This window comes from Triturus cristatus, chromosome 2_2 (assembly GCF_964204655.1).
Source record: "Triturus cristatus chromosome 2_2, aTriCri1.1, whole genome shotgun sequence".
Taxonomy (NCBI): Eukaryota; Metazoa; Chordata; class Amphibia; order Caudata; family Salamandridae; genus Triturus; species Triturus cristatus.
Window position 1 is genome coordinate 757582851 of NC_140582.1, and position 26178 is coordinate 757609028.

The window sequence follows — 26178 nt, forward strand, 5'->3', positions numbered from 1 at the left end:
TAAAGGATACATAAGATGGACGATGTCTGCATAATCTTACTCACTAACAGTTTGTGTTAAATATGTTCCACAATGAACATCCGACTAATAGAGACATAAAAGAATTTTGATGAGCCCTGAAGAAGTCCGTGTTTGGACGAAACACGTTGGCGGTTGCATATATGAATAAAGATGAAAAATCAACTCCAACTGAATAACGTCATTTCTTTGTATAAGCATACAATTTATTGATAACTGTACCCAATTGTGGGCTGTTTGGATTATTAGGACAGGGACATAGCGTATGTGTTAAGCGAGTTACTATGGACAGATCCGCAATCCAGGGTCTTAAAGTACACACCCATTGGTTTCTGCAATATTAATTCTAGTTGTTCAAAGAGTCGTGTCTAGTCTATGTTTGACATATAAATTGGAGAAATCTAAATGGCAGAAACAATTTGAGGGACTGATTTGAATTTGCATGTTTTCTTGTTTCCTCCCGCTAAAAAGCGATTTCCCTCTCTTTATAGGGCGGGGCCTCCTATACCTGAGTTGTGACCGGGTGAGGTCTTATCCTCGTACAAGATGGGTGAGCACATCAGTAAATTGAAAGATGTTTTTGTTGAACATATATAATTTTTAGATATATGTGACCACGGTTGAACCTAGAGGTCCCACGGTATGGATGAAGATTTGATTGGTAGTTTTTAAAGGTACTTTTTATAGGAACTTTTTGACTGTTTCATGTTTGAGTACAATGTGTTTTTTCTGTTATAGGTGTCAGAGACACTCCGCCTGTACAGAGGAACGATAACTCATAAGGTTGTATTGATTCCAACTTTATAATAGTACTTTTTCACTTTATTGGTAATGCAGTAGCAATACAGTTTTCTGTTGAGGTCCTGAAGAAAGCCTACGACTAATAGTTAATAAGGCTGAAACATGTCGACCGTATTGTGAGGCAGACTATTTTTTTAAAGCTGCTTCTGCGCTATTTCACCAGGATTAGAAGAGGATTAGAAGAGATATCTGGAATTAAAGTGTTTTTCTCTTCTACCTCCTTTTTAACTTTACCAACACGCACTGCACAAAAAATTCCATCACCCATTTATTATGTTTGTTACTATATGAGAATTGGTCTTTTCTTTACTTCCTTCCCTTATGACCTTGATTACCTGGTCGAAACCTGTTCCACATGGTTATCCTCTATGATCTAGAGGGATAGTGGAGGGCAGGAAGGAGATCCAAATGATGACACTGACCACTCTGGTAATTGATGGAAATCCTATTTTTCGCAAAGGTATTTTCTCTTTGCCTTTGGGTTCCTTGTAGTACACTTCTTGTTACCTGGTAATTTAGTCCTATCTCCCATTTGTAGACCACCGGACTTAGATGTTGTTTGTTAAAGTGCACCTGCCAGGCCCTAACCTTCCCCTTTCTTACATGTCAGTAACCCCTAAGGTAGGCCCAAGGTACCCCTGCGGGCAGGGTGCAGTGTATGGGAAAGGTAGGACATGTTCTGTTATGTTAACCTCATTTTGTAACGCGCACAGATACTAAAAAAGTGTCCCGGCACGAGAGCCAAATAGCAAGAGAGGAATGGACGCTTATGTACCACCAAGAACTCAAGCCCCAAAGGCAATTAATGGAAGAGTAACGTTTTTAATTGTTTTTTAAATAGCCTAAGGTTATCCATGTTCTGTAACTCAAAGGGCAAGGTGTTCCAATCCCTAGTCGCTTTCACTGAGAAAGAGCAGCCACCTAGCCTCATCAGACGGAACCTAGGGACCACCGTGAGGCATTGACCCTTCGAGCAAAGCTACCGATAAGGCTCATAAAACGAAAAGCGCCTTCTGAGGTAGTAAGGCCCAGTCTGATAGAGAGCACCATGTACCAAAACCAAGGCCTTAAACCGAACTCGCTGTTCAACTGGGAGCCAATGCAGTATTCGAAGGTTCTGGCTGGCGCTAGATCTGACAGGCAAGCCCAATAGGGTTCTAGCCGTTGCGTTCTGTACAATCTGTAACCTTTTCAGTTGGTAGGCCCAAAGTCCAAGATACAAAGCATTGGCATAATCCAGCCTGGACAAAATAAGTGCCCGTGTTACCATTTCCTTGGCATTTTTGGGAAGCAACGGCAAGAACCTCTTAAGGCGTTTGAGCATACCAAAACACGCCCCCGCTAGTTTGCTGATCTGGGTCATGAATCTCAGGTCCTGGCTAAACCAGATCCCCAGGTTTTTAGCTGGGCAGCCTGAGGCACTCGACAAAGGAAAGCCAACCGGCCAAATATATTCCCTAAAATTGGAGGGAAAGGCCCCATAAAGAAGCACTTCCGATTTCTCCTCGTTGCACTTTAATTGGGCCTTAGCTAACCATTGAAAAACCTCTGCAAGGCATGTCCTGGCAATAGTAGGGAAGAAGTCCAATTTGCTCCATGTAAAGAGGAGCTGGGTATCATCAGCGTAGACTATAATTCTCACACCCAGGTCCTCAGCTAAAAAAACCAAGGGAGTCATGTAAACATTAAAAAGAAGAGGGCTAAGTGTAGAACTCTGCGGGACCCCTGTATTCAAACTGCGCGGGGTAGAAGAGAAAGGCGGCAACCACACTTGCTGCGATCTATTAGCAAGGAAAGATTCGATCCATTTCCAAACCTGCCCCGAGATGCCAATATGAGCCAACCGCGCCAAAAGTTGTTGGTGTGGCACGGTGTCAAATGTGGCCAAGAGATCTAAAAGCACAAGTGCAGCTTTGCCGCCGGTATCCAGACAGTCTCTAATCGCCTCAGTCACCTCAACCAAAGCTGTCTCGGTACTATGAGAAGCTCTTAAACCGGACTGGGCAGGGTGGAGAGCCCCCAAGGTCTCAACAAACTCAGAGAGTTGTTTATGGGCAGCTTTCTCACAGATCTTAGCCACAGCCGGAAGGAGGGAGATAGGACGATAGCTGGCTGGACATACAGGATCGAGACAGGGTTTTTTCAGTAATGGAAGGAGTTTTGCTTGCTTCCACTCAAATGGAATCGAGGCGGTCTGAAGAGACAGATTCACCAAATTTTTTACTTCCGGGTTAACTGTATCTGCAACCGCTGCTAGAAGCCTAGCACCGCAGGGATCAGTAGGGGAGACTGACTTCAACTATTTAAGTATCGACAAGGTGTCTGAGAGAGAAATAGCAGAGTAAGAAGTCAGAGATGGACCAACCATGATTACCTTAACCCCAATGAAGAGAGGTTGTGTCACCAAAGACTGACTAGAGGGCCCCAAACTATCCTGAATGGATTTAATTTTATTGCAGAAAAAGGCTGAAAGTTTTTCACACCAATCATTCGAGCCTGGTAAGGGCCTTTGTTCAGCTCTAGGATCCAGAAAGCTCTGCACAATTGAAAAACTTTCTTTGGAATTATTTTTAGATTGTGCAATACGCTCCGCAAAGTAAACCCCCTTGGCTGTCTACACCATAGAGTAGTATACCCTCTGAGCATTTCTAAGAGCTGATTTAGCTAGAGGACTGTAAGCCTGTCACCAAGTCCGTTCAATCTTTTTGCAGACAGATTTTTGCAACTTAAGTTCACTAGAGAACCAAGGTTGTGATGGCGACTTTCTAGCTCTTTTACGATTAGGTGGAACGGCAAATTTCTCCACTGCACCTGACAGCCAAAACTTAAATCCATCCACAGCTTCGGAAAGATTCCCTGGCAAACCCAAGCGGGTGTCAGCTAAGATCTTCTGAAATACCTCTGGTTCAATACGTTGAGGCAGTCTACCCACTGGTATATTCGAAGAGAAAGAGGACGATTGAATGGACCAAGAAAAAGGAATAAAAAAATGATCAGTCCAAGTAACAGGAAGAGGGTCAGACACTAATAGAGGGAAATTAGAACAAATCCTATCAATAATGTGCCCTCCAATGTGTGTAGGGCATTTGATCCACTGAGATAATTGGGCAAAGTCCAGTGACTCAAAAAGGAAAATGTCTGAGGAGCTTCTCTACAATCGAGGTGAATATTAAAATCATCCAGCAGAATGTAATTAGAATGTTTTAGGGATCTCTGTGCTACAACTTCATCCAACATTTTAAGAAATGAGCTGGACGACCCAGCAAAAAGTGAGGAGAAATAGAGAGGGAAAGGTCAAGAGCTTCGCTTTCCATCACTTCCTGACAATTCATCTGTGTAAAAACCCAGCTTTCTCTATAGACAACCGCAACCCCACCCCCTCTTCCTAATTTTCGATCCATCCTGGCAAATTTAAACCCCATAGGGATGGCCAAAGAAATAGTCGGGGCGGAAAACTCATTTAGCCAGGTTTCGGTAATGAATAAAAGATCAAGCTGGCTATCCACCAAGAGCTCAAATATGTCCGATGCGTGCTTAACCATGGAACGCGCATTGATCAGAGCAGCATTAATAGTATGTACGGTCAGAGGAGAAGAAGGAGGAGCAGGAGAAATACGCAGGGGAAGGGTAGAAAAGTCTTGTGAAGTCACAAAACCAAAATTACAGCTTGGACAGATCTTATCAATATTATCCAGTACCGACCACACATGATGACATCTAGTCAGGGTCTCACCAATAAATCCTAATTCTTCTCTATTCCACACCCTGCGCACAGCATGCCCCTGGGCAGCACCGTGAGCCCTGGCCGCGTCCGGCGGCGCATCCTCGCAGCGCGCATATTTTATAGCCAGTTCCCCCAATTCCCCCAGGTGCTCAAGCACAACTGACCCAAGATGGCGGCTGAGCGAGACGTATGCCTTCAAGCTAATGTCGGATGCAGTGAGAGTGCGGGTAAGCAGAACGAATTTCTATGCTAGCACACTGTAAAAATAAAACAACAGTTGAATTTTTAAAAGACTAGATAATAAAAAGGAGCCCTGGTGTGTGTGGCATGTCCTGATAGTGAATTACTACCAATTTCGTTTTTCACTATTGCAAGGCTACCTGTTCCCCATAGGACAGAATGGGGAGTTTGTTTATAACATCTTATAAACATAACTGGCCCTGGGAACTAGGTAGGAAAATAAATGCCTGAACTTAGAATAAGAAGATGCATCTTTTAGTGAAGGTGATTTTTACATTCTGTGTTTGAAAATACCACTTTTGGAAAGTAGGTATTTTCTTGCTCAGCCATCCAGCAGGCCTCTGCTGGGTTTGTGGATTGACTATCTGGGTTTTGGATGACAGGAGCTGGAGAGCAGCAGAGGCTCCAGATAGTCTAGGTGGGTCAGGAAAGGGCTGAATAGACCTGGGCTGCATTTAGAGTAGGGGATGTGCGGATTAGAACTTTGCTGAGGATCGGAGCGGCTGCTCCGTGAGAGGACTCTCTGTAATAAACCAATTTTACTTACTTCATCTGTGGTCTTCGTACTTTCTTCAGTAATTCCAGTTCATATGTTTCACAGGAGACAAATCTGAAAGTATACTATGTTTTCTTTGGACAGCAACTGCTCCTCTCACTGTCCAAATGTCTAAAGCAGGGACCATTTCTTGACCATGCCAATTTCTACCCGCGGCCGTTCTCATACAGCGGGCCAGTCCACGGCGGAAGAAATCGCAAGCTAAGGAAAGGCCAGAAAGGATGGTGAGTTGGAACGTGCAGCAGAGGCTGAGAAAGTCCGATTTAGAAAGTTTCTTTTCCATCAGATCCGTACTCAGCTTCACTGGCACAGCACACCTGACAATCCTTTATGAAGTAGCTCATATGTTTAGGCTGCTTGAGAGTTCAAGAGGACTTCTGGTGCCTTGACAGGACACATCAGTCGCCCCAATTAATAAATGAATGAATTACCGTTCACCTTCCACCACATTAAGCAGTCACATGAAGCACACCCCAGGCTCATGGTTCAAATATGCATGAATGTAAATAAGTGATCTTCCACATGTACATCAGGGACAAGCAAAGCATATATTTGGTTATAAGTAGGCTTCTCCGAGCGCGTGCAGAGATACTGATGCTCCACCACCATAAGTAGTAGTTCACCAGCTAAGTCTCTGCCTTCAACGACAACTACATTGTCCTAAGCACACAGAGCACTCATACTTTAAAGCTTTCCACTATAAATCAAACTACACAGAAATAAACAGCAAATGATAACAAGTGCAAGATATAACTCAGGGGATTAAACAAGCACCCAGATATGTAGATATTAACTTGCAGATCTTACAAAAACTATGAGCCAACTGCAACTTGGCCTAAGTAAATTGGATACCACCAACACATCAAGAGAATTAAAACAATTTGGGTGTGATTATGGCCTCTTAACTCTTAACAGGTCGACGTTGTGACTAAAAGGCACCTTCAGCACAATGAGAACATTACCTTGGTTGCCATCTACTTCCCTCAGAAGGTAGAGGCCTCAACGACCCTAGAGATGACACTCCTATACTATGGAAATGAACACTACCTGGTGTTTACAGCGTGGGCAGTCAACAAGTGCCAGTTACGTTCATTAACCGACAATACCACAACAACACTGCAACCTTTGTGTAACAATCAATACACAAACATCGTATGTATCTGCATGCACGCCTACATCTGTCCTTACATCCTCCCCAAGACCATGCTTCTACCCCGCCCCACCTCTACCTCTCCCCAAGCCTCATACACTGCAACCAGCCGTTCCCACATAGTCCATAATAGGACCCGGAACACAATCTAAGAGCCCTGTGACCTCATCAGGGTTACAAAGCACTATACAAAAGATACAGACGGTATCTCATACTCATACTCATTCAATAATCAAACACGTGCTTAATACCACTCGATGGGTATGGAAAGCTTTATAAAAGTGCCAGAACAAAATAATTGAATACAGTATTAATATAACTTACTTAGTGCAGCAACATAGTCATGCTAGCTGTCGTACAATAAAGTCATTAAAAACTATTTTTCTTGAGTGTACCACGGATAGTATTCACGACAGTTTACAGATTATCTAATATCCGGACATAAATCTCTCCTCACCAAGTGATGAAGGGATAATCATATCATGCTGAAAAAGAAGTAGATGTGTTGCAAGGAATAGATGGTCTCATATTCATTACAAACTCGCCAGTTACTTCTCTGGAATGGCGAACTCGTCCTTGACAAGAAATTGTTGTCCTACAAATGTTACCAGCCATAGCTTGAGCTATAAATAGACATTGGCAGTCTTGACAAAGAATGTCTTTTCCTGCATTTGGACATTTATGTGAAATGTTTATATGAGATAGGCGAACTAAAAACTTAACAGCAGTTCTCTCCTTTTAGATTTAGTTTAAGTTTGAGGCAGGTAGTTTAAACAATCCTAGTGACAAATCAAATGGGTTGGTCTCTGTTTTTAATAAAATAAATAATGGTGTTCGTCGTTTGATTTTGTACTTTTTATGGAGGGTTGCATTGGGTTTGAAGAAGTGGGTGGCTGGAAAGAAGGGCTGGCGGTTGTACGCATTTAGGCATAAGTTTAACAATAATAAATACTTTTTGTTTTTCAAACTGCAGTTATTGGGCAAACAGAGAAACCAGTGATTAAATGCATATTTAACACACACTGTTCTTAGCATACCCTGCCTGGACTGCACCCAGCCCATCATCTTTCTAAAGAGGAACATTCAAGTGGTACTACAGGACCAAGCTTTGAGTCCTACTACCGCCATCTGCATTTATGGGATTTTCACCTTACAGAACTGAGACAAACGATGCTCAAATGTCTTAAGGCAAGTTGCAGGATTGACTTCCGATTGCCAGCTTTCCTCCAGTTCATTATATTTGGTTGAAGCATCTAACCTTTAACCTCTGTTGTAGCATTCCTAGCCTACCTTTGGAATCCCTTTCATCACCCCTGACCTATGGGCTCTGTGGACTTGAAAACCAGGAGAAGTCTTTGAAATCCTCTTCCACTCCTCCACATTTGCACATCTATTTGACGTGCTCAGGATCATACGATGCACATGACGTGTGGATCTAGTGTTCTTGTTGGAGGTGCCAGAAGTGGAATAATGAGTGCCTATAATTTAAAGGGTATGTGCTTGGTTTGATCTTTTAAATAATAATAGCTGGATTTAATAGTAACCAGTGCCCCAGGGGCATCGTTTCTGCGTAAGAGGGTAGAGAGTAAAGATTTCAGCCTGCGCCTCCTCACCAGGCCTAACCAACCATGTCCCAGCTATATCTTTCCTTTTTGAGCGCTGGTCTTTACTAACAAGGTACAGAGTGTGCCTGCTATCTTTGCAAGCTTATACGACTAAATAGGATAAATATTGGGCCTGTTCAATCCAAATATTACATTTTAAATTCTGGCAGGGAGAGTCCACCCATCTCATACGGTCTAACCAGGCCATCCCATCCAACCCTGGGCACTAAGAAACCTCAACAAGGCCACACAGTATGAAGGAAAGGGTTAATGAGTAGGTTATACTTACCACATTGTGTTAGGGAGGTCTGAATGGTGCATTGCATAACAGCAGGATATGTATTTGCAAGAGAAATTACCTGGAGGTCTGGGAGCATACTTATAATTTACACATAGAACTTACAAGGCACATCTGGTAGAGCAGTATACAGCATTGTGTAAATGCACTTCAGCATTTGTGTGCCTTGTTGAGATTTTGTTGTCTGCTGCTTTCGCCGGCACTCATTTCTGTGCTTCTGTTTTTGTTCCTTTTTGGTTTCACACGGATTGTGCTATTTCCTGGTTGGTGTGTGCATTTTCCACAATTACTTTCAGTACTACAATCTTCTATTGTGTTATCACTGGCATTCATGGCCATGTTCCTGGTGCAAGCAAGGGTTCTGCACATCTATCAAGAAGGTGCAGTGAAGTTATTTACATTTGTTTGCGTTCTAATTTTTGTCCCTGTTTTCCCAGAGAATTGCTTCGTGATATTACTTTTGATTCCCTTCCTCCAAAGCGTGTCTTGATGGAATTGAGCCTACTTGATTAAAGACTATGCCAAGATTTGCAAGAAACCACAAAAAGGAATGTAGCCCGGTGTTTCTCTATCTCCTTCCATATTCCCCTCTAAGGCCTTTATCCTCAGCAATGTTTTTCGCAGGGCAGATACGAGGGGGGGGGTGGGAAGGGGAGGCGGGGGACGTGAGAGTTTACATTGAAGTTTGTCCATTACTTGCTCGTTTTGTCACAGCACACACTTTTCTGGTAGAGATCTTTCTTAGTTGGTGGAAAACACAGTGGGCAATATTATAGCAATATTCCTATAAAAATGTAACAACCAACAGCCTGAATTAGAGGTTGACAGATGGAGTAAAGGCCATCAGAGTGGTAGAGGATATTCACATCCTTCAACTTTTTTTTTTTGTGGTCCTCATTCTGCCAATTAACTTGTTGGCAATACTCCCTTTCCCTTAGCGAAAGCTGGACGGGAAAAGAGTCATTCCACACAAGAAATCTAGCTGCTTCCACTCCAACCCTTCTTGAGCATAGCATACAGAAGAAGAGGACCAAGACCGACAGCTATTTATTGGCTTAATCATTGGACCCCATTCCTCTGACACCAGTCAACCAACATATCCCAGACTTTCCTCTGACTTCTTGGATCACATGCCATGTCCTGTTGACTGATATATATGATGTTGTTTTTACGCTCTGAGAAAAGGGGTGGAATTGCTGATTTCCAGGCTCTGCATATCTCTCTTCTTCCCAATAAATTAACATAAAATATTAATCTTGCCACTCTCTTGTATAAAAAAACAGAATTATCATGGATTCCAAAAAATATAAGTGAGGGGGTTACTTTTATCCGAATTCCAGTTACTTCCGACAGGAATTCACATAAGTCCGACCAGTAATTAGTAATCTCTGGGCAGGTTAAAAACATATGATAATCATCTGCTAGGGGATCTTGACACCTGGAACACATATACTGATTTCCGGTGGTTTTTGTAAGTTTTACTGGGGACCAATTTGCTCGATATAGGGTAAAAAGATGGTTACGTTTTAAAAAGGCAGGTTTAACTATCTCTCGAAGCAATGCAAATGAGGTCATCCAAGTCTCAGTTAGATTAATATTAAAGACATCATGATTCCAGATCTTTTGAATGTCCTGGTCTATGTCATCTTCCGCTTCAATGAGAGTTCGATACCAGAGAGCAATTTCTCTTTTAATACCGCCAGTTTTCATCACTTGAATTAACCAAGAATCATCCATCTGTTCCACCCAATTTTGCCTCTCCCACCAAGCAGAGAGTTGATAAAATTTAAATCTGGTTAATTGTCCCATAGTACATGCTTTCAAAGTCTCCCAAGTATCCAGATCCGTTCCTATTCTCAGATCTCCCCATCTTGAAATACCCGCTTGCTATCATCTGAGCAAACAGGGGTGCCGGGGGAACCCCAAATTGGAGCATGATCTGAATGATAAGATATTCCAAGTTTTTTCCGGATATACACCCAATTCTTCACTGCCTGCAATAAGATCTTCAATCTAACTTTTTACAAAAATTTAGGGTCCCCGAACTTAAAAAGGAATTGCCAATGTTCCTCGCCTAGATCACTAAGCATTGCCCCATATAAGTAACCTAATGCAGAATCATCTGGTCTGTTTAACAACATCCTAAAGTTCTTAAAGTGAAAGACATGTAAATATAACCAAAAATCCGGTAGAGCCAATCCTCCCTTCTCCAGCTTTCTCCTTAACCTCTTCCAAGATATACGAGAGCCCTTCGAGGCCCAAATAAAACTACTGATCTTTCCCTGTAATTTTCCAATTTCGCCTTTATCAAATGGAAGGGGTATCGTGTTAAAGAGAAAGGTAAACTTTGGAAGTACGATCATTTTAATCAAGTTGACCCTACCATATAAATTGAGAGGGAGATTTGCCCATCTAATCAATAATTTCCATACTTCCTGGCTAATCCTCCTCCAATTAACCCTTGGGACATCAAGTAACTTCTGAGTAATTGTGATACAGAGGTATCTCATTTGGTTTTTTGCCCCAGAGGTTGGAGAAAGTTGGTTCCACTCCATAATTTCAGTTTTATCTCTATTTACGCCATATCCCGAGACCTACCCGAATAATTCTGCCTTAGTCATCAGACTAGGTATAGCCTCTTTAGGATTAATAGTATACAAGATAAGGTCATCGGCATATAAAGCTAGTTTAACCTCCAAATATTTATCTCTAAAAGGAAAAATGGAAATATCTTGTCTGATTAGGGCTGCAAAAGGTTCAATATAGATATTAAATAAAAGGGGGTACAACGGGCATCCCTGTCTGGTTCCTCGCTGTATATTAAACCAATCCGTTAACTCCCCATTTACTAAAACTCTGGCTCTAGGTGCACTATATATTAACTCAACAGCTTTTATTAAGTTCTCGGGAAAACCGAAAGTTCTCAAAGTCTCCCAAAGATAAGGCCAGTGGACCTGATCAAACGCCTTAGCGGCGTCGACTGCCACTGCTGTCACAGGGAGATTTAAAGATTCAGCCAGATCAATTACGCTGAGCATTGTAAAAGTCAATTCATTGAGTTGCCTTCAGGGAACAAAGCCCCTCTGATCCTTATGAACTACACTCTTAATTATCTTTGAAACCCTAGCTGCCAATATCCCTGTGAACACTTTATAGTCTACGTTCAGCAAGGATATGGGCCTATAGGACTCCACAAGCAACGGATCCTTATTTGGTTCTAAAATTAAAACAATCGTTGCCTCAGCCCAAGATGTCGGAGGATCCTCCCCTACCCTCAAGATAGCATTAAAAAGCTTTTTAAGCATAGGTATTATACTAACCTCGAGGGAAGAGTAAATTTCTGTTGGGAAGCCATCTGGCCCGGCGGCCTTCCCTCTTGCCATCCGTCTCATTTGTATCCTAATCTCCTCTTCGCTTACCTCTAAAGCAAGGGAGTCTTTTTGATGTACACTCAATAAAGGGAGTTCAAGATTTTCTAAAAATTGCTCTATATTTACCAACCCTGGAGTAATATCGTCTTTGTATAACTTGGCCATATAAGTACATATTTTAGCCCCTATTTGTATATTAGTGTCAACTATTTGACCAGTTTCACACTCTTTTAAGCTACTTATTTGATTTTGGGCTTTATCCGTTTTAACTTTCCAGGCAACTTGCCTTTTTTTCTGCCCGCCAAGTTTAGATTTCATGGAAAACCTTTAGGGGAACTCTGTGGGTTTTTATGAACCGTTGAAGCCATATAAAGGTTTTGTGTGTGTCTGTCATTGGTAACAAATACCTACGCCAAACTTTTAAAAGTTTTTAAGGTTTTTCTTTTCCAACAACAAACTCCCATATTCGGATCTGGTTGTCACAAAACAAAAAAATATAACACTCCCCAACATTAACAGCTTTTTTCCATGGTGTGGGGGGTATTTTTTATTATTTTTACTGTCTAACGGTGTCAGATTGATAAACAAAAAAAAGAGCCATCCAATTGCCCACTCTAAAGAGGGAAGATGGTAGGACAGCTTACGTGTAACAGTCAATTTCTTTGTTGGTGTGTCATAAACCCCACCGCCATGCTGAAACCATAGATAGTTCCTTCTACTCTTGGTTGACCTCAGGTTGCCTTGTGCCATGGGTCATAATATTGGACACGTGCCCTGTATAATGCTGCATTGCCCTTGGTCACAAGAATCCAAATACATGCTTACAAACAATACATGTGGTGTTCACAAGGCGCCTAAAATGGTGTATTTTCCGTTGCAGATTAGCTACTACCTGCCGAGCAATTAAAGGTCAACTCGACCACTTCCAGTTTGCTCTGAGTGATCTGCGGCATTGAGAGTTTACCAAACGAGTCCACTTTGTATAGCAGTTAGTAAGGTGGCAGGTAGGTGGCGAGACTGTCCTTATGTTAGTAAACTCAAGGACAGTCTCACCTACCTCATCATCTCCGCGAGGAACGCCCATTCCATAAGCTCAGGCATTCTCTGCTACCTAAGAGGATTTGAAGACCCCTTTGAGCGTTCTTCCCTGGGATTTTTCCAGAACGTTAATTTTAACTGTTGCTTTTTAAAGCTCGCTGTGTTCAATACTTTAGCCTGCACGGCTCTAAACCTCAGTGCATTATAATTAAAGACTGAAAACGTTCTTCGTGCTTTTTACAAAATGGTGCTACTTTTAGATGATAAAACAAAGGAGATAGAATCTGTGATAGAACAAAACGCGAGAAAGGAGCCCTGGAGATATTCAGAGGATATAGTTTTGGAAAAGGGATTCTGAATATTCGTGGGGGAATCTCACTACTCCTTTCAGCCATTTACTAATATGAGATGATATAATTGCTCAACATCACACCTTGACTGGAATTTCGAAACAGATGTGTTTTTACCTATACCATTTCGACCTGAAAAGCTGCAGGTATTAACCAGGTGGTACGTAAGATCGTTAGCTGCCGATTGGTTGCATAGATCAGTCGTGGAGGTGTGGGGGAGGGATGGGAGAGTACAATGACAGTACATCACATGCAATATACTTGACTCAAAATCACGCATTTTCAGCAACATTATAAATATTTACTATTTCAGCCTTAACTCCATGGATACAATTACTAATCATTAACATATCTGTATTAGAAATCAGTCTCATCAATGGGGCATGAAAGCATTATAAATTAGAAAATAAAATTAATATATTCAAGATTATCTACATAATTTAATGGGTACATGGTGTCCTATTAATTGATATAGAATTGCAGACTTAAATTGCGCATGACTGCACTCCTTGTGAGGCCTCCAGCTGAGCATATTTGCAATTATTGTGTGAGACTCATGAGCATTGGCTCATGGCGAATAGGCATTTTCAAAACACAAGCCAACATTTAGTAATCGATCGACTCTCTCCCAAAAATAGTGTTGTATTTAAGACCTACCGTCCAAAATTTGATAAAATATCGCAAATCCGTGGCAGCAATAAACAGGCAATACAGCAGAGAATATGCCAAGAAGAGAAGGAAAAACTTGTAATTTGAAAATCCCACGCAGTTGTTCACCCTGTCAACAAAACACAAGTTACATGTCTTGAGAGTTATTGTAATAGGAAGAATGTATTTTTAGTGTTAGTTATTATCTCTTCAGCAATCGTGAATGCGTTCTGGTTTTGCTGCATTCCTAGTGTTCTCATTATGACTCACACTCCTTGGGGGCAGTGTGGTTGTTTAGATCAGAGTAAGGAATGAAAACATGATATGCATCATATAATGTTCGCTACTGCGCGTGTATTGGCTGTGATCAATTCAGGTGTTTCATACCTCAGTTATTATTTTTTTCAGGGAGATGGTCTGAGTGCAACAGGTGTGTTTAGAGGTGGGTGTGGCAACTTACTGTGCCACGGGACCTAGACTGTGCCTCATGGGTGAGCAGTGGCTGCCTATCAACAGGAGATGGCCTATCAACTGCTGTGAACCTCCACACAGGTCCTGCATTCACAGCATTCAAAGCTGCCCAGAAGTTTGTCATCAGATCTGCCTGTGGGCAGTTCCGCCCTTAGGCCTTCAACGGTTGAGAACAACAGGACGGTGGGCCCTGTGGGATTAGCCATGGACTATGCCATGCACAGATGTATGTTGAGAGTACTGAATGTGCTGATTAAGAGATTCTTTGCTCAATGCTTTGTTGGACAAAGATCCCAGTCACCTCTGAAAGTAAGTGGCACTTACCTTGGTGCACAGTTGGGTGGCGTCAGGTTGGGTTACACCCTGGTTCTGTGCCAATTAATCCATGCAACGTGGCCACTGATGGGTGCCTGAGTTTCCACCCCGTGGCCCCAGACTATATCCTTCCTTTGAGAGGACACCAAGCCAGGCTGATTGAGAGCTTATTCACAACCACACAGATAAGCATGGCTAATAACAGTAAGCATGTGCACTAGCCCATCAGACCTGGGCTGCATAGAGCAATTCGTCACTCTATTGTGATTTCTGTGGGTATAGGGGAAATAGCCTAGTGCATGATGCTCGTTGACATGATGGCTGTTTCTGTAGCTCTGACCCAACAGTCCAAAGCATAACTCCATAAATTCAGTATATATCCACATGTTTCCCCCTCAGTCACTACTGTGACAACTTAACAAAAACAAGACTAGGCTGGTAGCACCACTAGACTGGGCAGTAAACCCCATGGCCTCAGAACAGGAAACGTTACTGTTATTTAACTATAAATATTACCTAGACATTGGTTAGCTGATATGTGAATAATGGATTGCTCATTCACTTTGGAGGAAGTTGAGGCACGTGTCTGAGAGTTGGTAATGTGATTGAAGATGTTCTGTTCATTGATTTCGAAATAGCATAATGTGTAATTTCTCACCAGAAATAAGGCATCAATAAAAAAAATCCTGGGTTTGGGAATGTTTTACAAGAAATAAACATGTTTATTTTAGCAGATTACAAGCAAAAGTTTAGAAGAACATCAGACTCTAAAGGCTGTGCCACTTAAAATTACTTTGTTAGCCAAAGATAACATTTGCTATACTTGGCTCATCGATAAGATCGGCATTTTGCCATTTGTGCTCATCAGTGTAATGCATGTGCCATGCTTTGGGGTAATTTCTTTTCACTGGTAGCCAATATTAAGCACCACACAGGTATGGCGAGTAATCTTAAACCCACAGTATTGTACACAAATAAATGTAATTCTTCGTGACATTTTTCATGTGACAGAGCTCTTCTTCTTGTTGATCAAACTCAGAATCAAGACATAAGCATACACTTTGTTAATGCAGATTTTAGGCTCGAAGTACAAATGGCCACCTAAAATGAAGAAGGCTTAAAACCTTCTGACTCTAAATAATGTCTGCACGTACAAGATATCTGTCAACATCTAAAGAATGAGGTCACGTCTCTTAGTGATGCTCCACTCAAATTGCCTACATTCAATTCACAGGTGGATACAACCCTAGTTCAGAGAGTCATATATTCTTTTAACCAGTTGTGTGGTTGTCTGGAATGTCCTAAGTGAACCCGCAGAATCTGGTTTGCAAATGTCTAAGGACTCATTTTGGTGCTGCAGCAGAGAATCTTAAGTAACTGGATAGAAGTTGGATCTACTGAACAGTGCAAGCCAGGTGAAATAACGCAGGGTGGTATACGGGACATTGATAGGACGGATGTTAGTCACCCTTTCTTTCCCAGCGGTAAAAGTTTCTAATCGAACCATTATATCCCCTGAAATGAATCTGAAGCCACCAGTGCTTACTTGTCACATGTAAACTAGACAGCAGACCAGAATACAACTGTATATTTACCCCTGAGTAAATTTGATGACACACAAAACTGACTCTTACATTTTTTTTATGTTAAAGACTTTAACAATGAAATATAGATAAGGAACAAGTAGGCAAACATGTCAGCAAAGATGGGCAATGCTTTTCTATTTACAGCTTAAAAATTGGCTGAGGTCAATACGGTTTTCACAATGGCAGACATGGAACAGAAATTCTCTCATTGAGAAGCAAAATGACAAGGTTATGATTTCTCTAAAATGGATGACCAAAAGTACAGTCTTTTAACCATAGATGCCACCTCTGTTGACTGCACAGCATTACCTATCTTATTCCAGGTGGATACTGAAACACTGGTATATAAAGAATAGGATCAGCATGAGAGAGAGGGGATTTTGTATGCTTTCCACCAGCCAAGGGGAGAGTAGAACATCAACCTCGAGTAAAACCGAAACTATCTCAGATTATGTGCCAAGCTGATAAACTCTATACCCTTGGTAAGTATTCCATGTCCGTATGTGCTAACTCTACCAATTTCTCACTCGAAATACTATTAATGCCATGAACGGAATCTTTGAGCTTCTGTATCACAAAGTTATAAGATTGAAGCAGAACATTCTTCCTAAAGTTGGCATTTAAAAAGACACACATACATTAATGTTTGAGACCATAACATAATCTTCTAAAGCCCATAATGTCATTTTAACCTTGTCTGCAGAACAAAATGAGGCCCACCATGACCTCACTCCATTTGTCAATTTCTCACTCCCAGATGCTTCCATTCCTAAATCACATTCACAGCTTGGTTACCTCCAGCACTCCTGCAAAATTATATTTCTCTCCCTTTCATTTTGCAACAGATACTTTTACTGAGAACAAGGGACATTGATAATAAGGATGTGTTAGACTTGGCATCTTTTGGCGTGTTTCCGCAGAGTTTTTGCTTTCTGACCTCCTGGTTCTGACTCTTTTTTTGCTGGTGTAATGATTCTACGCACTTTTCTCACTGCTGATCGGTGGTAAAGTGCAAGTGCTCCTCTGGTAAAATCTGTTATGGATTGGTGTTTCCATAATTGGCCTATTTGATTTATGTGTCAGTCCCTAGTAAAGTGCATTGTGAGTGCCAGGGCCCATAAATCAAATGCTGTTGGTGGGCTGCAGCACTGGATTGTGCCACCCACACAAACAGCCCGTAAAGTGTAACTCTGGCCTGCCATTGCAGAGCCTGTGTGCAGCCTGGGGCTGCCATGTCGACTTGGCAGGTGCACACACTTGCCAGTCCCTAAACCTTCCCTTTTCTACATGTTACTCACCCCTAAGGTAGGCCCAAGATACCTCTGTGGGCAGGGTGCATTGTATGTGAAAGGTAGGACATGCCCTGGGGTATGTGGCATGTCCTGATAGTGAATTACAACCTACTTCGTTTTTCACTATTGCAAGGCTACCTGTTCCCCATAGGCCAGAACGGGCAGTTTGATTATAACATCCTATAATCCTAACTGACCCAGAGAACATGGTACAAATTCGAGTTTAATATACCTGAACTCAGAATGATAAAATACATGTTTTAGTGAAGATGGTTTTTGCATTCTGTGTTTGAAAATACCACTTTTAGAAAGTAGGTATTTTTTTAACTAACCATCCAGCCTGCCTCTGCTAACTTGTGTATTGACTGTCTGGTTTGTGAGTGAATGGGGCTGGGGGAGACTCCAGGAGACAGAGTGAGTCAGCACAGGGCTGAATAGACCTATCTGCATGTAGATGGGTGGGAGGAGTAGCACCTGGGTCTGTATAGGGCTGTGCCTGCCTTCCACAATGCTGGCTCCACCTCCTGTGCTGCGTCTGAGGACCCTAGCCCACACTGACAAAGGAAGAAGGTGCACACTGGCAGAATGCACCCAGAACTGGTTTGAACTAGGTACAGGACCCTCTGCCTTCAGAGGACAAAGGACTTGCTTGTATGAATATTGGGACCCACGCCCCAAGATTTCAGAACTCTTTTGGATCAAGAAGACTGCCAAGAAGAACAGCTGGAGAAGCTGTGAGGAGGAACTACCACTTTGCTGTGTGCTTTGCTGTGTTGGCCTGCAGTGGCTGCTTCTGTCTTGGGCATTGAAAGGACTGGATTGAACATTCTGCAATCTAATTTTGTGAGTTTCTCCAAGGGCTTGAGGTAGAACTTGCCCCCTGTTCAAGAAGTCTCAGGAACAGCAAAGACTTCAAGCTCGACGCCGTCTACGACGCCGCCGCTGCTGACTCTGTGTCCTGAAGGCACCGCAGGGGGCACCGCTGCAATGCCACACTGCGACCCTGGTCACACCGACTCTGCCTGCTGACACCGCCACCGAGCCGCTGCCCCCACAGCGACCTGTGGGCACTGCACTCCGCACCATCTCGCTTCACGACGACACCTTGGTATCCCAGACGACGCCGCTCCACGCCGGACTCGATGCCACTGCTTGCACCGTGGTTCGAGGGCACCGCTCGTAAAGTTACACGATGCACCACCCTCATCCCGCACTGCAGCCTTGACCTACTGACGCCGCTGCCATCGACTCCAGTTCGTCAGCCGACGATAGTGCTTCAGTAACGAAGATGCCGCTGCTTGCACCGTGACTTGCCAGCACCGTGATGAGCACCGCCTTCATCTCACACCGCGACCCTGGTCTCACCGATGACGCCATCTGATGCTGCCACCGAGCCGCTGCTCGCACCGTGACCTGAGAGCACCGCATGCCGCACCGCTGCACTTCGCACCGCAGCACCCGACGCCTGCCGACGCCAGCGCTCCTGACTTCAGCAAAGAGGAGTTCGATCTGCAACGCGTGTGACTTTGAGGGCCTAGACGACTCCTGCACCCACCTCCGGAACCGATGCTCGCAGACGCCGTGTGTTCGGAAGATCAACAAGAGGTCATCGACGCCCTGCATTTCTGAAAGGTACTGTTTGTGGGTCTTCCCGACGCCATAGCTGGCCCGCGACGCCGCGGTCAGCCAGAACCATTTGGATTTGTTTGCTCACAACACCGTGATAGCCACGGACGGAGTTATCGACATCAAGGAGCTGTTTTACAAAGTTATTTTAATAACTGAAGATTTTTAAGTACCGTATGGTGGATGTTTATTATTTTGGTCTAGTCTTAAGTATATGAATATATTGGATATTTTTCGAAACTGGTGTGGTGTCCTTTTGCAGTGCTTACACTGTATTACTGTTGGTTATGTGCAAATGCTTTACACACTGTCTCTAAGAAAAGCCTGACTGCTCGTGCCAAGCTACCAAGGGGGTGAGCAGGGGTTATTTTAGGAGTGTAACTCCCTTAGCCTGACTAGAAAGAAGGGTCCCTATTTGGACAAAGGTGCAAGCCCTTGCCAACTAGAGACCCCCATTTATAACATTGGTTGTCAGCGGTGAGGATTAGGACTTGTGTTTGCACTTGGTGGGTACTACTACCATATCGTAGACCATTACGTACCACATACTGGTTCTTTTTCTGTTTGGCCTATTTTTGATCTTGCCAGTTTGAACTTGCTACTTCAACATGCCTGAATCTAGAGCATCATACATTACATCAATGGAAATTGCCTTTGAGGAGGATAGGTTGGAATCCTACAACGTAAAGGAATTGAAAGCGATTTGCAAGAACCTGATAGTCCAGGTCAGAGGCCTCACCAGGAAGGATGAGCTATAAAAGTCCCTGAGGACCTGGGTAGCAGCCAGACATGCCAGTGGGCAATTTGGTGATCTCAGTGGAGAGGCGGAGGAGCCTATTTCTAGGGTGGATATGCTTTTGGGAGGGGAGGAACCCTCCAGACCAGGCAGCAGTAGCATGTCCCCAGAGGAGCTGGAGGACAGGCAGGGAAGCAAGGAAGTTCGAGTTGGAGAAACTCAGGATAGAAAGTGAAAGGGAAGACAAAAGAATAGCCATGGAGGAAAGGAAGATGATCTTAGATCACGAGAGAATTCTCAAGGAGCTAAAGCTAAAAAGTAGATCCGGCTCAGATGGTGGCAGCAACTCTTCAGCGCACACAGATAGGATTGTACACATCCCCAAGAATATAGGTACAGAGTACAAGAAGGGGGACGACATACAAAGGTGGTTTCAAGGGTACGAGTCGTCTATTCATGTGAATGGGGTCCCTGAAAGGAACTGGGGGGCAAGGTTGTGGCCTCTCTTTCCAGAAGAAGCTAGGGATACCCTGATAGCTTTGGGCAAGGGGCTGGACCTCACCTATGCTGACATGAAGGACGCTCTCCTCACTATGTATGGACTCACTCCTGAAAAGTACAGAGATCAGTTTAGGTCCAGTAAAATGTCTGAGACCAACACTTGGTTGGAATGCGTGGATATGTTCTGCAGGTCGCTGGATGGCTGGGTGAAAGACAGTAATGTGACAGATTTTCAGGGGCTCTACAATTTGATTGCGTGGGAGCACTTGTCTAGTCTATGTTTTGCAGATCTGCGCCAGCACCTAGTTGATAGTAAACTGACTGACCCCAGGAAGCTTGCTATGGAGGCAAACCGCTGGGTGAGTACCAGGGTCCACAAGAAAGCGTTTGGGGGAGACTCAGCCAAAGGTGGGCAGGGTCCCCAGCAGAAAAGTGGGGGGTACAATTGTAAAGCACAGGAGTTCTCTAAAGGCCCCAAACTAATACTCAGGGTAAAGGTTCCCATCCCCCAGCAGATAAGAAGAAAGGGGTCTCTACAAGAAAGCCTGCTGAGACCGGCCCCCGCAAGTGTTTTTCATGTGTCCAGGTGGGTCACTTGAAGGGGGACCCCAGGTGCCCAAAGGGTACACAGCCACCCACCGGTGGGCAGACCAAGGTTTTGGCTATTGTAGCGCTTGGGGTGGAGGGGTGCCCACAGGAGGATGAGGATCCTGCAGAAATGACCCTCGTTTCACTAGGGGACAGTGAGATGGTCCCAGAAAACCAGGTGCCCCCTGACCAATTAATGGGAAAAGGGTAGAGGCTCTCAGAAAAACTGGAGCCAGTGTGACCTCAGTCCGGTGTCACCTGGTCTCTGAGAAGCAGGTAGTCCCTGGGGCATTCCACCAAGTAGTTGCCGTGGACAACTCTGAGTGCCAATGTATGGTGGCGCAGGTTCCCTTTGAATGGGGGGTCTCAGGTCCCTTGAGGGTGGTTGTGAGCCCTACCATGCCTGCAGATTGTCTGCTAGGTAACGACCTGGAGCAGTCCTTATGGAAGGATGTTGAGCTCAGGTCTCACTTGGAGATGCTTGGGTTGCCAGAGTGGGCATGCGTGTCTACTCGGTCAAAGGCAGCCAGAAAGTGTAATCAAGAGGACTTGGAGCCTGGAACCATAGCCCAAGTCCCTGCCAAGAGAAAGGGCAGGGGGCGCGGGTAATCGGCCCCTGAAGTTCCCATGCACCAGGAGGAGGCAGACTTCGAAGGGGACGCACCGGTGCCTACAGGGGAGTAGGTAGCCGAACTGGGGGACATCTCTGAGGTGACCCATTGGCAGCAAGAATGGGGTCCCACCAGGGAGGAATTATGCAAGGAGCAGAAAGAGTGCCCTACTCTGGAGGGTCTGCGACGGCAGGCTGCAGACCAGGCAGCTGGTGATCAGTCCGGGTCACATCTGATCTACTGGGAGAATGGTCTCCTATACAGTGAGCCTTAGGTTGCCGACCCTGGGTCAGTCCATGTGCTGGTGGTACCCCAGTGCTTCAGGACCTTCCTCCTTGGTCTGGCTCATGACGTGCCTTTGGCAGGACATTTGGGGCAGGACAAGACCTTTGACAGGTTTGTCACCCACTTCTTTTGGCAGCAAATGCGAAGGCAGTCAGATGGACACTGCAGGTCTTGCCAAACTTTCTAGGCAAGTGGCAAGAGTGAGAGGAAGGTCTAAGCTCCTCTCCAACCTTTTCCTGTCATTGGAACACCCTTTGAAAGGCTAGGGATGGATATTGTGGGGCCACTGGAATCCAAGACAGCCATGGGCAACAGGTACATCCTGGTCTTGGTTGACCATGCCACCCGGTACCCAGAGGCAATCCCTCTCAGGACAACGACGGTGCCCATGGTGGGCTGGGCATTAATGGGGATCTTTTCCCGCGTGGGATTCCCCAGAGAGGTGGTTTCTGACAGGGGGACCAATTTCATATCCAAGTATAGGACATCCCTGTGAAAGGAGTGTGGTGTAACCTACAAGTTCACCACTCCTTACCACCCACAAGGAAACGGTCTGGTGGAGAGATTCAATCAGCCCTTGAAAGGCATGATTAAGGGTCTAACAGAACCCATGAGGTGTAAGTGGGACGTCCTCTTGCCATGCCTTCTCTTTGCATACAGGGAGGTGCCTCAGAAGTCTCTTGGGTACAGTCCCTTTGAGCTCCTGTATGGCCACCCTGTCAGAGGACCTCTGAGTTTGGTAAAGGAAGGCTGGGAGGCAGCTCCCAGGAAAACTCCCCAGGATGTGTTTAGTTACATGCTTGCCTTCAGAAACTAAACTGCCCACTTCAGGAAACTCGCTCAGGCGGACCTAGAAGCAAACCAGGAAGAAATGAAGAAGTGGTATGACCAGAATGCCACTCTGGTTGAATTTCAACCTGGGCAAAAAGTGCGGGTCATGGCCCCAGTGGAACCTTGCAGGACAAGTGGACTGGACCATATGAGGTGGTGGAGCGCAAAAGTAACGTCACCCACCTGGCAGATTTGCGGACTCCAAGGAACCCTTTGAGGGTCCTCCACGTGAACCGCCTCAAGCCCCACTTCGAGAGGTCCGAAGTGAGCATGCTCTTGGCGACAGATGATGGGGTGGAAGGGGAGAGTGAGCCTCTCCCTGACCTCATGTCTAACAAGGAGCACAATGGGTCAGTGGAGGGTGTAATCCTCTCCCCTACACTGACTCAAGAGCAGCAGGGGAACTGTCGCGAGTTGTTGGGACAGTTTGCCCCACTGTTCTCTCTGACACCAGGTGTTACTCACTGGTGTACCCATGACGAGGACACTGGTGACAGCCCTCCTGTGAAGCATAAAATGTACAGGTTGACTGACCGGGTCAGGGCCAGCATCAAGGAGGAGGTCTCTAAGAAGTTGGCGTTAGGGGTGAATGAGCCCTCCAACAGTCCTTGGGCCAGCCCAGTGGTCTTGGTCCGAAAGGCTGCTGCACCCGGTGCCACTCCAGAACTACGGTTTTGTGTGGACTACAGTGGGCTCAATGCTGTCACCAGAACTGACGCGCACCCCATCCCCAGAGCTGATGAGCTCATTGATCGATTGAGAGCTGCCCAGCTCCACAGCATGTTTGATTTCATGTCTGGGTACTGGCAGATTGCCTTAACCGATAGGGCAAAGGAGAGGTCAGCATTCTCAACCCCAGAAGGTCATTACCAGTTCCGGGTGATGCCCTTTGGGTTGAAGAATGCCCCTGCCACCTTCTACAGGTTGGTCAACTAGGTGGTGGCTGGACTGGAGAATTTCAGGGCCGTCTACCTGGATGACATTGCTGTGTTCAGTTCCAGCTGGGAAGAACATTTACAGCACCTCGGTAAAGTGTTGAGAGCTCTGCAAGAGGCAGGCCTCACGATCAAGGCCAGTAAGAGCCAGATCGGGCAGGGTTCGGTGGTGTACTTGGGACATCAGGTAGGAAGTGGCCAGGTGGCGCCCCTACACCCCAAGATTGACAACGTTCTGGCTTGGGAGCCCCCAAGACCCAGACAGAGGTGAGAGCCTTCTTAGGTCTCACCGGATACTATAGGAGATTTGTTAAGGGCTACGGCACCATTGTTGCCCCCTTAACAGAGCTGACTTCCAGGAAGCAGCCCAGGAAGGTGATCTGGACTGAGTCTTGCCAGAAGGCGTTTGATGCCCTGAAGGCAGCCATGTGCACGGCGCCCATGCTCAAGGCACCCTACTTCTCCAAGGAATTCGTCCTGCAGACTGACGCTTCTGATCATGGTGTGGGAGCGGTGCTCTCACAACTGAACGAAGAGGGCCTAGACCAGCCTGTAGTCTTCCTTAGCAGGAGACTACTCCCCAGGGAACAGAGGTGGAGTGCCATAGAGAGGGAAGCTTGTACTGTGGTCTGGGTGCTGGAGAAGCTGAGACCATACCTGTTTGGGACTCACTTCCGGGTTCAGACAGACCACAGGCCCCTCAGATGGTTAATGCAAATGAGGGGTGCGACTCCAAAACTGCTGAGGTGGTCCATCTCCCTACAGGTAATGAACTTTATGGTCGAACACCACCCTGGCACAGAACACGCCAACGCAGATGGTCTGTCCAGGTCCTTCCGCCTTAGTGAAGAGAACTCCCAGGAGGTAGGGTAGTTTTCCCTACTTTCAGCTGGAGGGAACATGTGTTAGACTTAGAATCTTTTGGCGTGTTTCCCCTGAGTTTTTCCTTTCTGACCTCCCGGTTTTGACTCTGTTTTGCTGGTGTAATGATTCTGCGCACTTTTCTCACTGCTGATCAGTGGTAAAGTGCAAGTGCTCCTGTGGTAAAATGCATTATGGATTGGTGTTTCCATGATTGGTCTATTTGATTTATGTGTCAGTCCCTAGTAAAGTGCACTGTGAGTGCCAGGGCCCATAAATCAAATGCTGTTGGTGGGCTGCAGCACTGGATTTTGCCACCCACGCAAACAGCCCGTAAAGTGTAACTCTGGCCTGCCATTGCAGAGCCTGTGTGCAGCCTAGGGCTGCCATGTCGACTTGGCAAGTTCACACACTTGCCGGTCCCTAAACCTTCCCTTTTCTACATGTTACTCACCCCTAGGGTAGGCCCAAGGTACCCCTGTGGGCACGGTGCATTGTATGTGAAAGGTAAGACATGCCCTGGGGTGTGTGGCATGTCCTGTAAGTGAATTACAGCCTACTTCGTTTTTCACTATTGCAAGGCTACCTGTTCCCCATAGGCCAGAATGGGCAGTTTGATTATAACATCCTATAATCCTAACTGACCTAGGGAACATGGTAGAAATTCGAGTTTAGTATGCCTGACGATGTTCGCAGCAACAAAATTCGGCCCGCTAACAAGCGGTGCGACAGAAATTTTCTCGCTAAGGGGCTGTGCGTGAAAAAGTGTAGAACCTTTGCTTCTTTCTTCTTGGTCAGCTTCCCAACAGCAGGCACAACTTCCAGAGGCCCCACAATTGGCTCAAGCACTCTAGGAAGGGCAGAACTCACTCAGCAGAGTTCAGGGGGAAGCTGGGGGTGAAGTCCTTTTGTTCCTGGGACTTCTTAAAAGGAGGCCAGCTCTTCACAGGACCTTGGAGATCTCTTCAAGCAAGGGGACACAGCAACAATAAAGTCCTTCCCCTCTCCTTGGCAGTAAAGCAACTGCAGGTCAGCCCACAAACACACAGCAGGACAGTCCTTCCTCTTCAGTCCTCCAGCTTTCTCCTTGGCAGAGGTTCCTTCTTGATTCCAGGATGATCTAATTTTCTGTAGTCTGGGTCCCAATACTTATACCCCAAAATAGTTTGTCCTCTGCAGGCAGAGGGGCCTTGGCCTAATCAGAACCAGTTCTGGCCAGTCCTGGAGCACTCTGTTTACTTGGTTTCTTCTTTCCTTTGAGAGAGAGGGGCAGGGTCGTCAGCTGCCCAGCAGGGGGTGGAGCCAGCATTGTGGAAGGCATTCACAGCCCTATTCAGGCCCAGGTGCTACTCCTCCCACCCATCTACAGGGGAATTTCCCTATTCAGCTCTGGGCTGACTCATCGAGCCTCTGGGAGCCACCCCTGTCCCTGTCACTCACAAACCAGACAGTCAATTTACAAACAGGCCAAGGCACACAGAAAGGGCAGAAAAGGAAAACAGACACCTTCTAAAAGTGCTGTTTTCACGCACAGGATTTAAAAACCATCCTTCCTAAAAGATGTGTTATTAAATTCTGAATTCAGGGATACAAGACTTTAGCTTTCTATCTTGCTCCTATGGGAAGATATGCAGGTAAAAATTATACTCAGCATTCCCCATTATAGCCTATGGGCAAGATAGCCTTTCAATAGTGAAAAACTAAAATGGCTGTAATTCACTACCAGAGCATGTCACCTACAC

General features: G+C 45.2%; 1 protein-coding gene across 8 annotated transcripts in view; it reads right to left on the reverse strand.

Annotated features, from left to right (window-relative positions):
• ZDHHC2 (zDHHC palmitoyltransferase 2) overlaps positions 1–26178 on the reverse strand; it is a 555886-nt gene that overhangs the window by 264771 nt on the left and 264937 nt on the right. For all 8 annotated transcript variants that reach the window (XR_014978173.1, XM_085642023.1, XM_085642022.1 and 5 more), the window contains exon 7: positions 13808–13928. Coding sequence is in view for 7 of the 8 variants with exons in the window: in XM_085642023.1 (XP_085498149.1) it covers positions 13808–13928 (121 nt within the window). In the remaining variant the exon portion in view is untranslated. The remainder of the gene's footprint in view (positions 1–13807; positions 13929–26178) is intronic.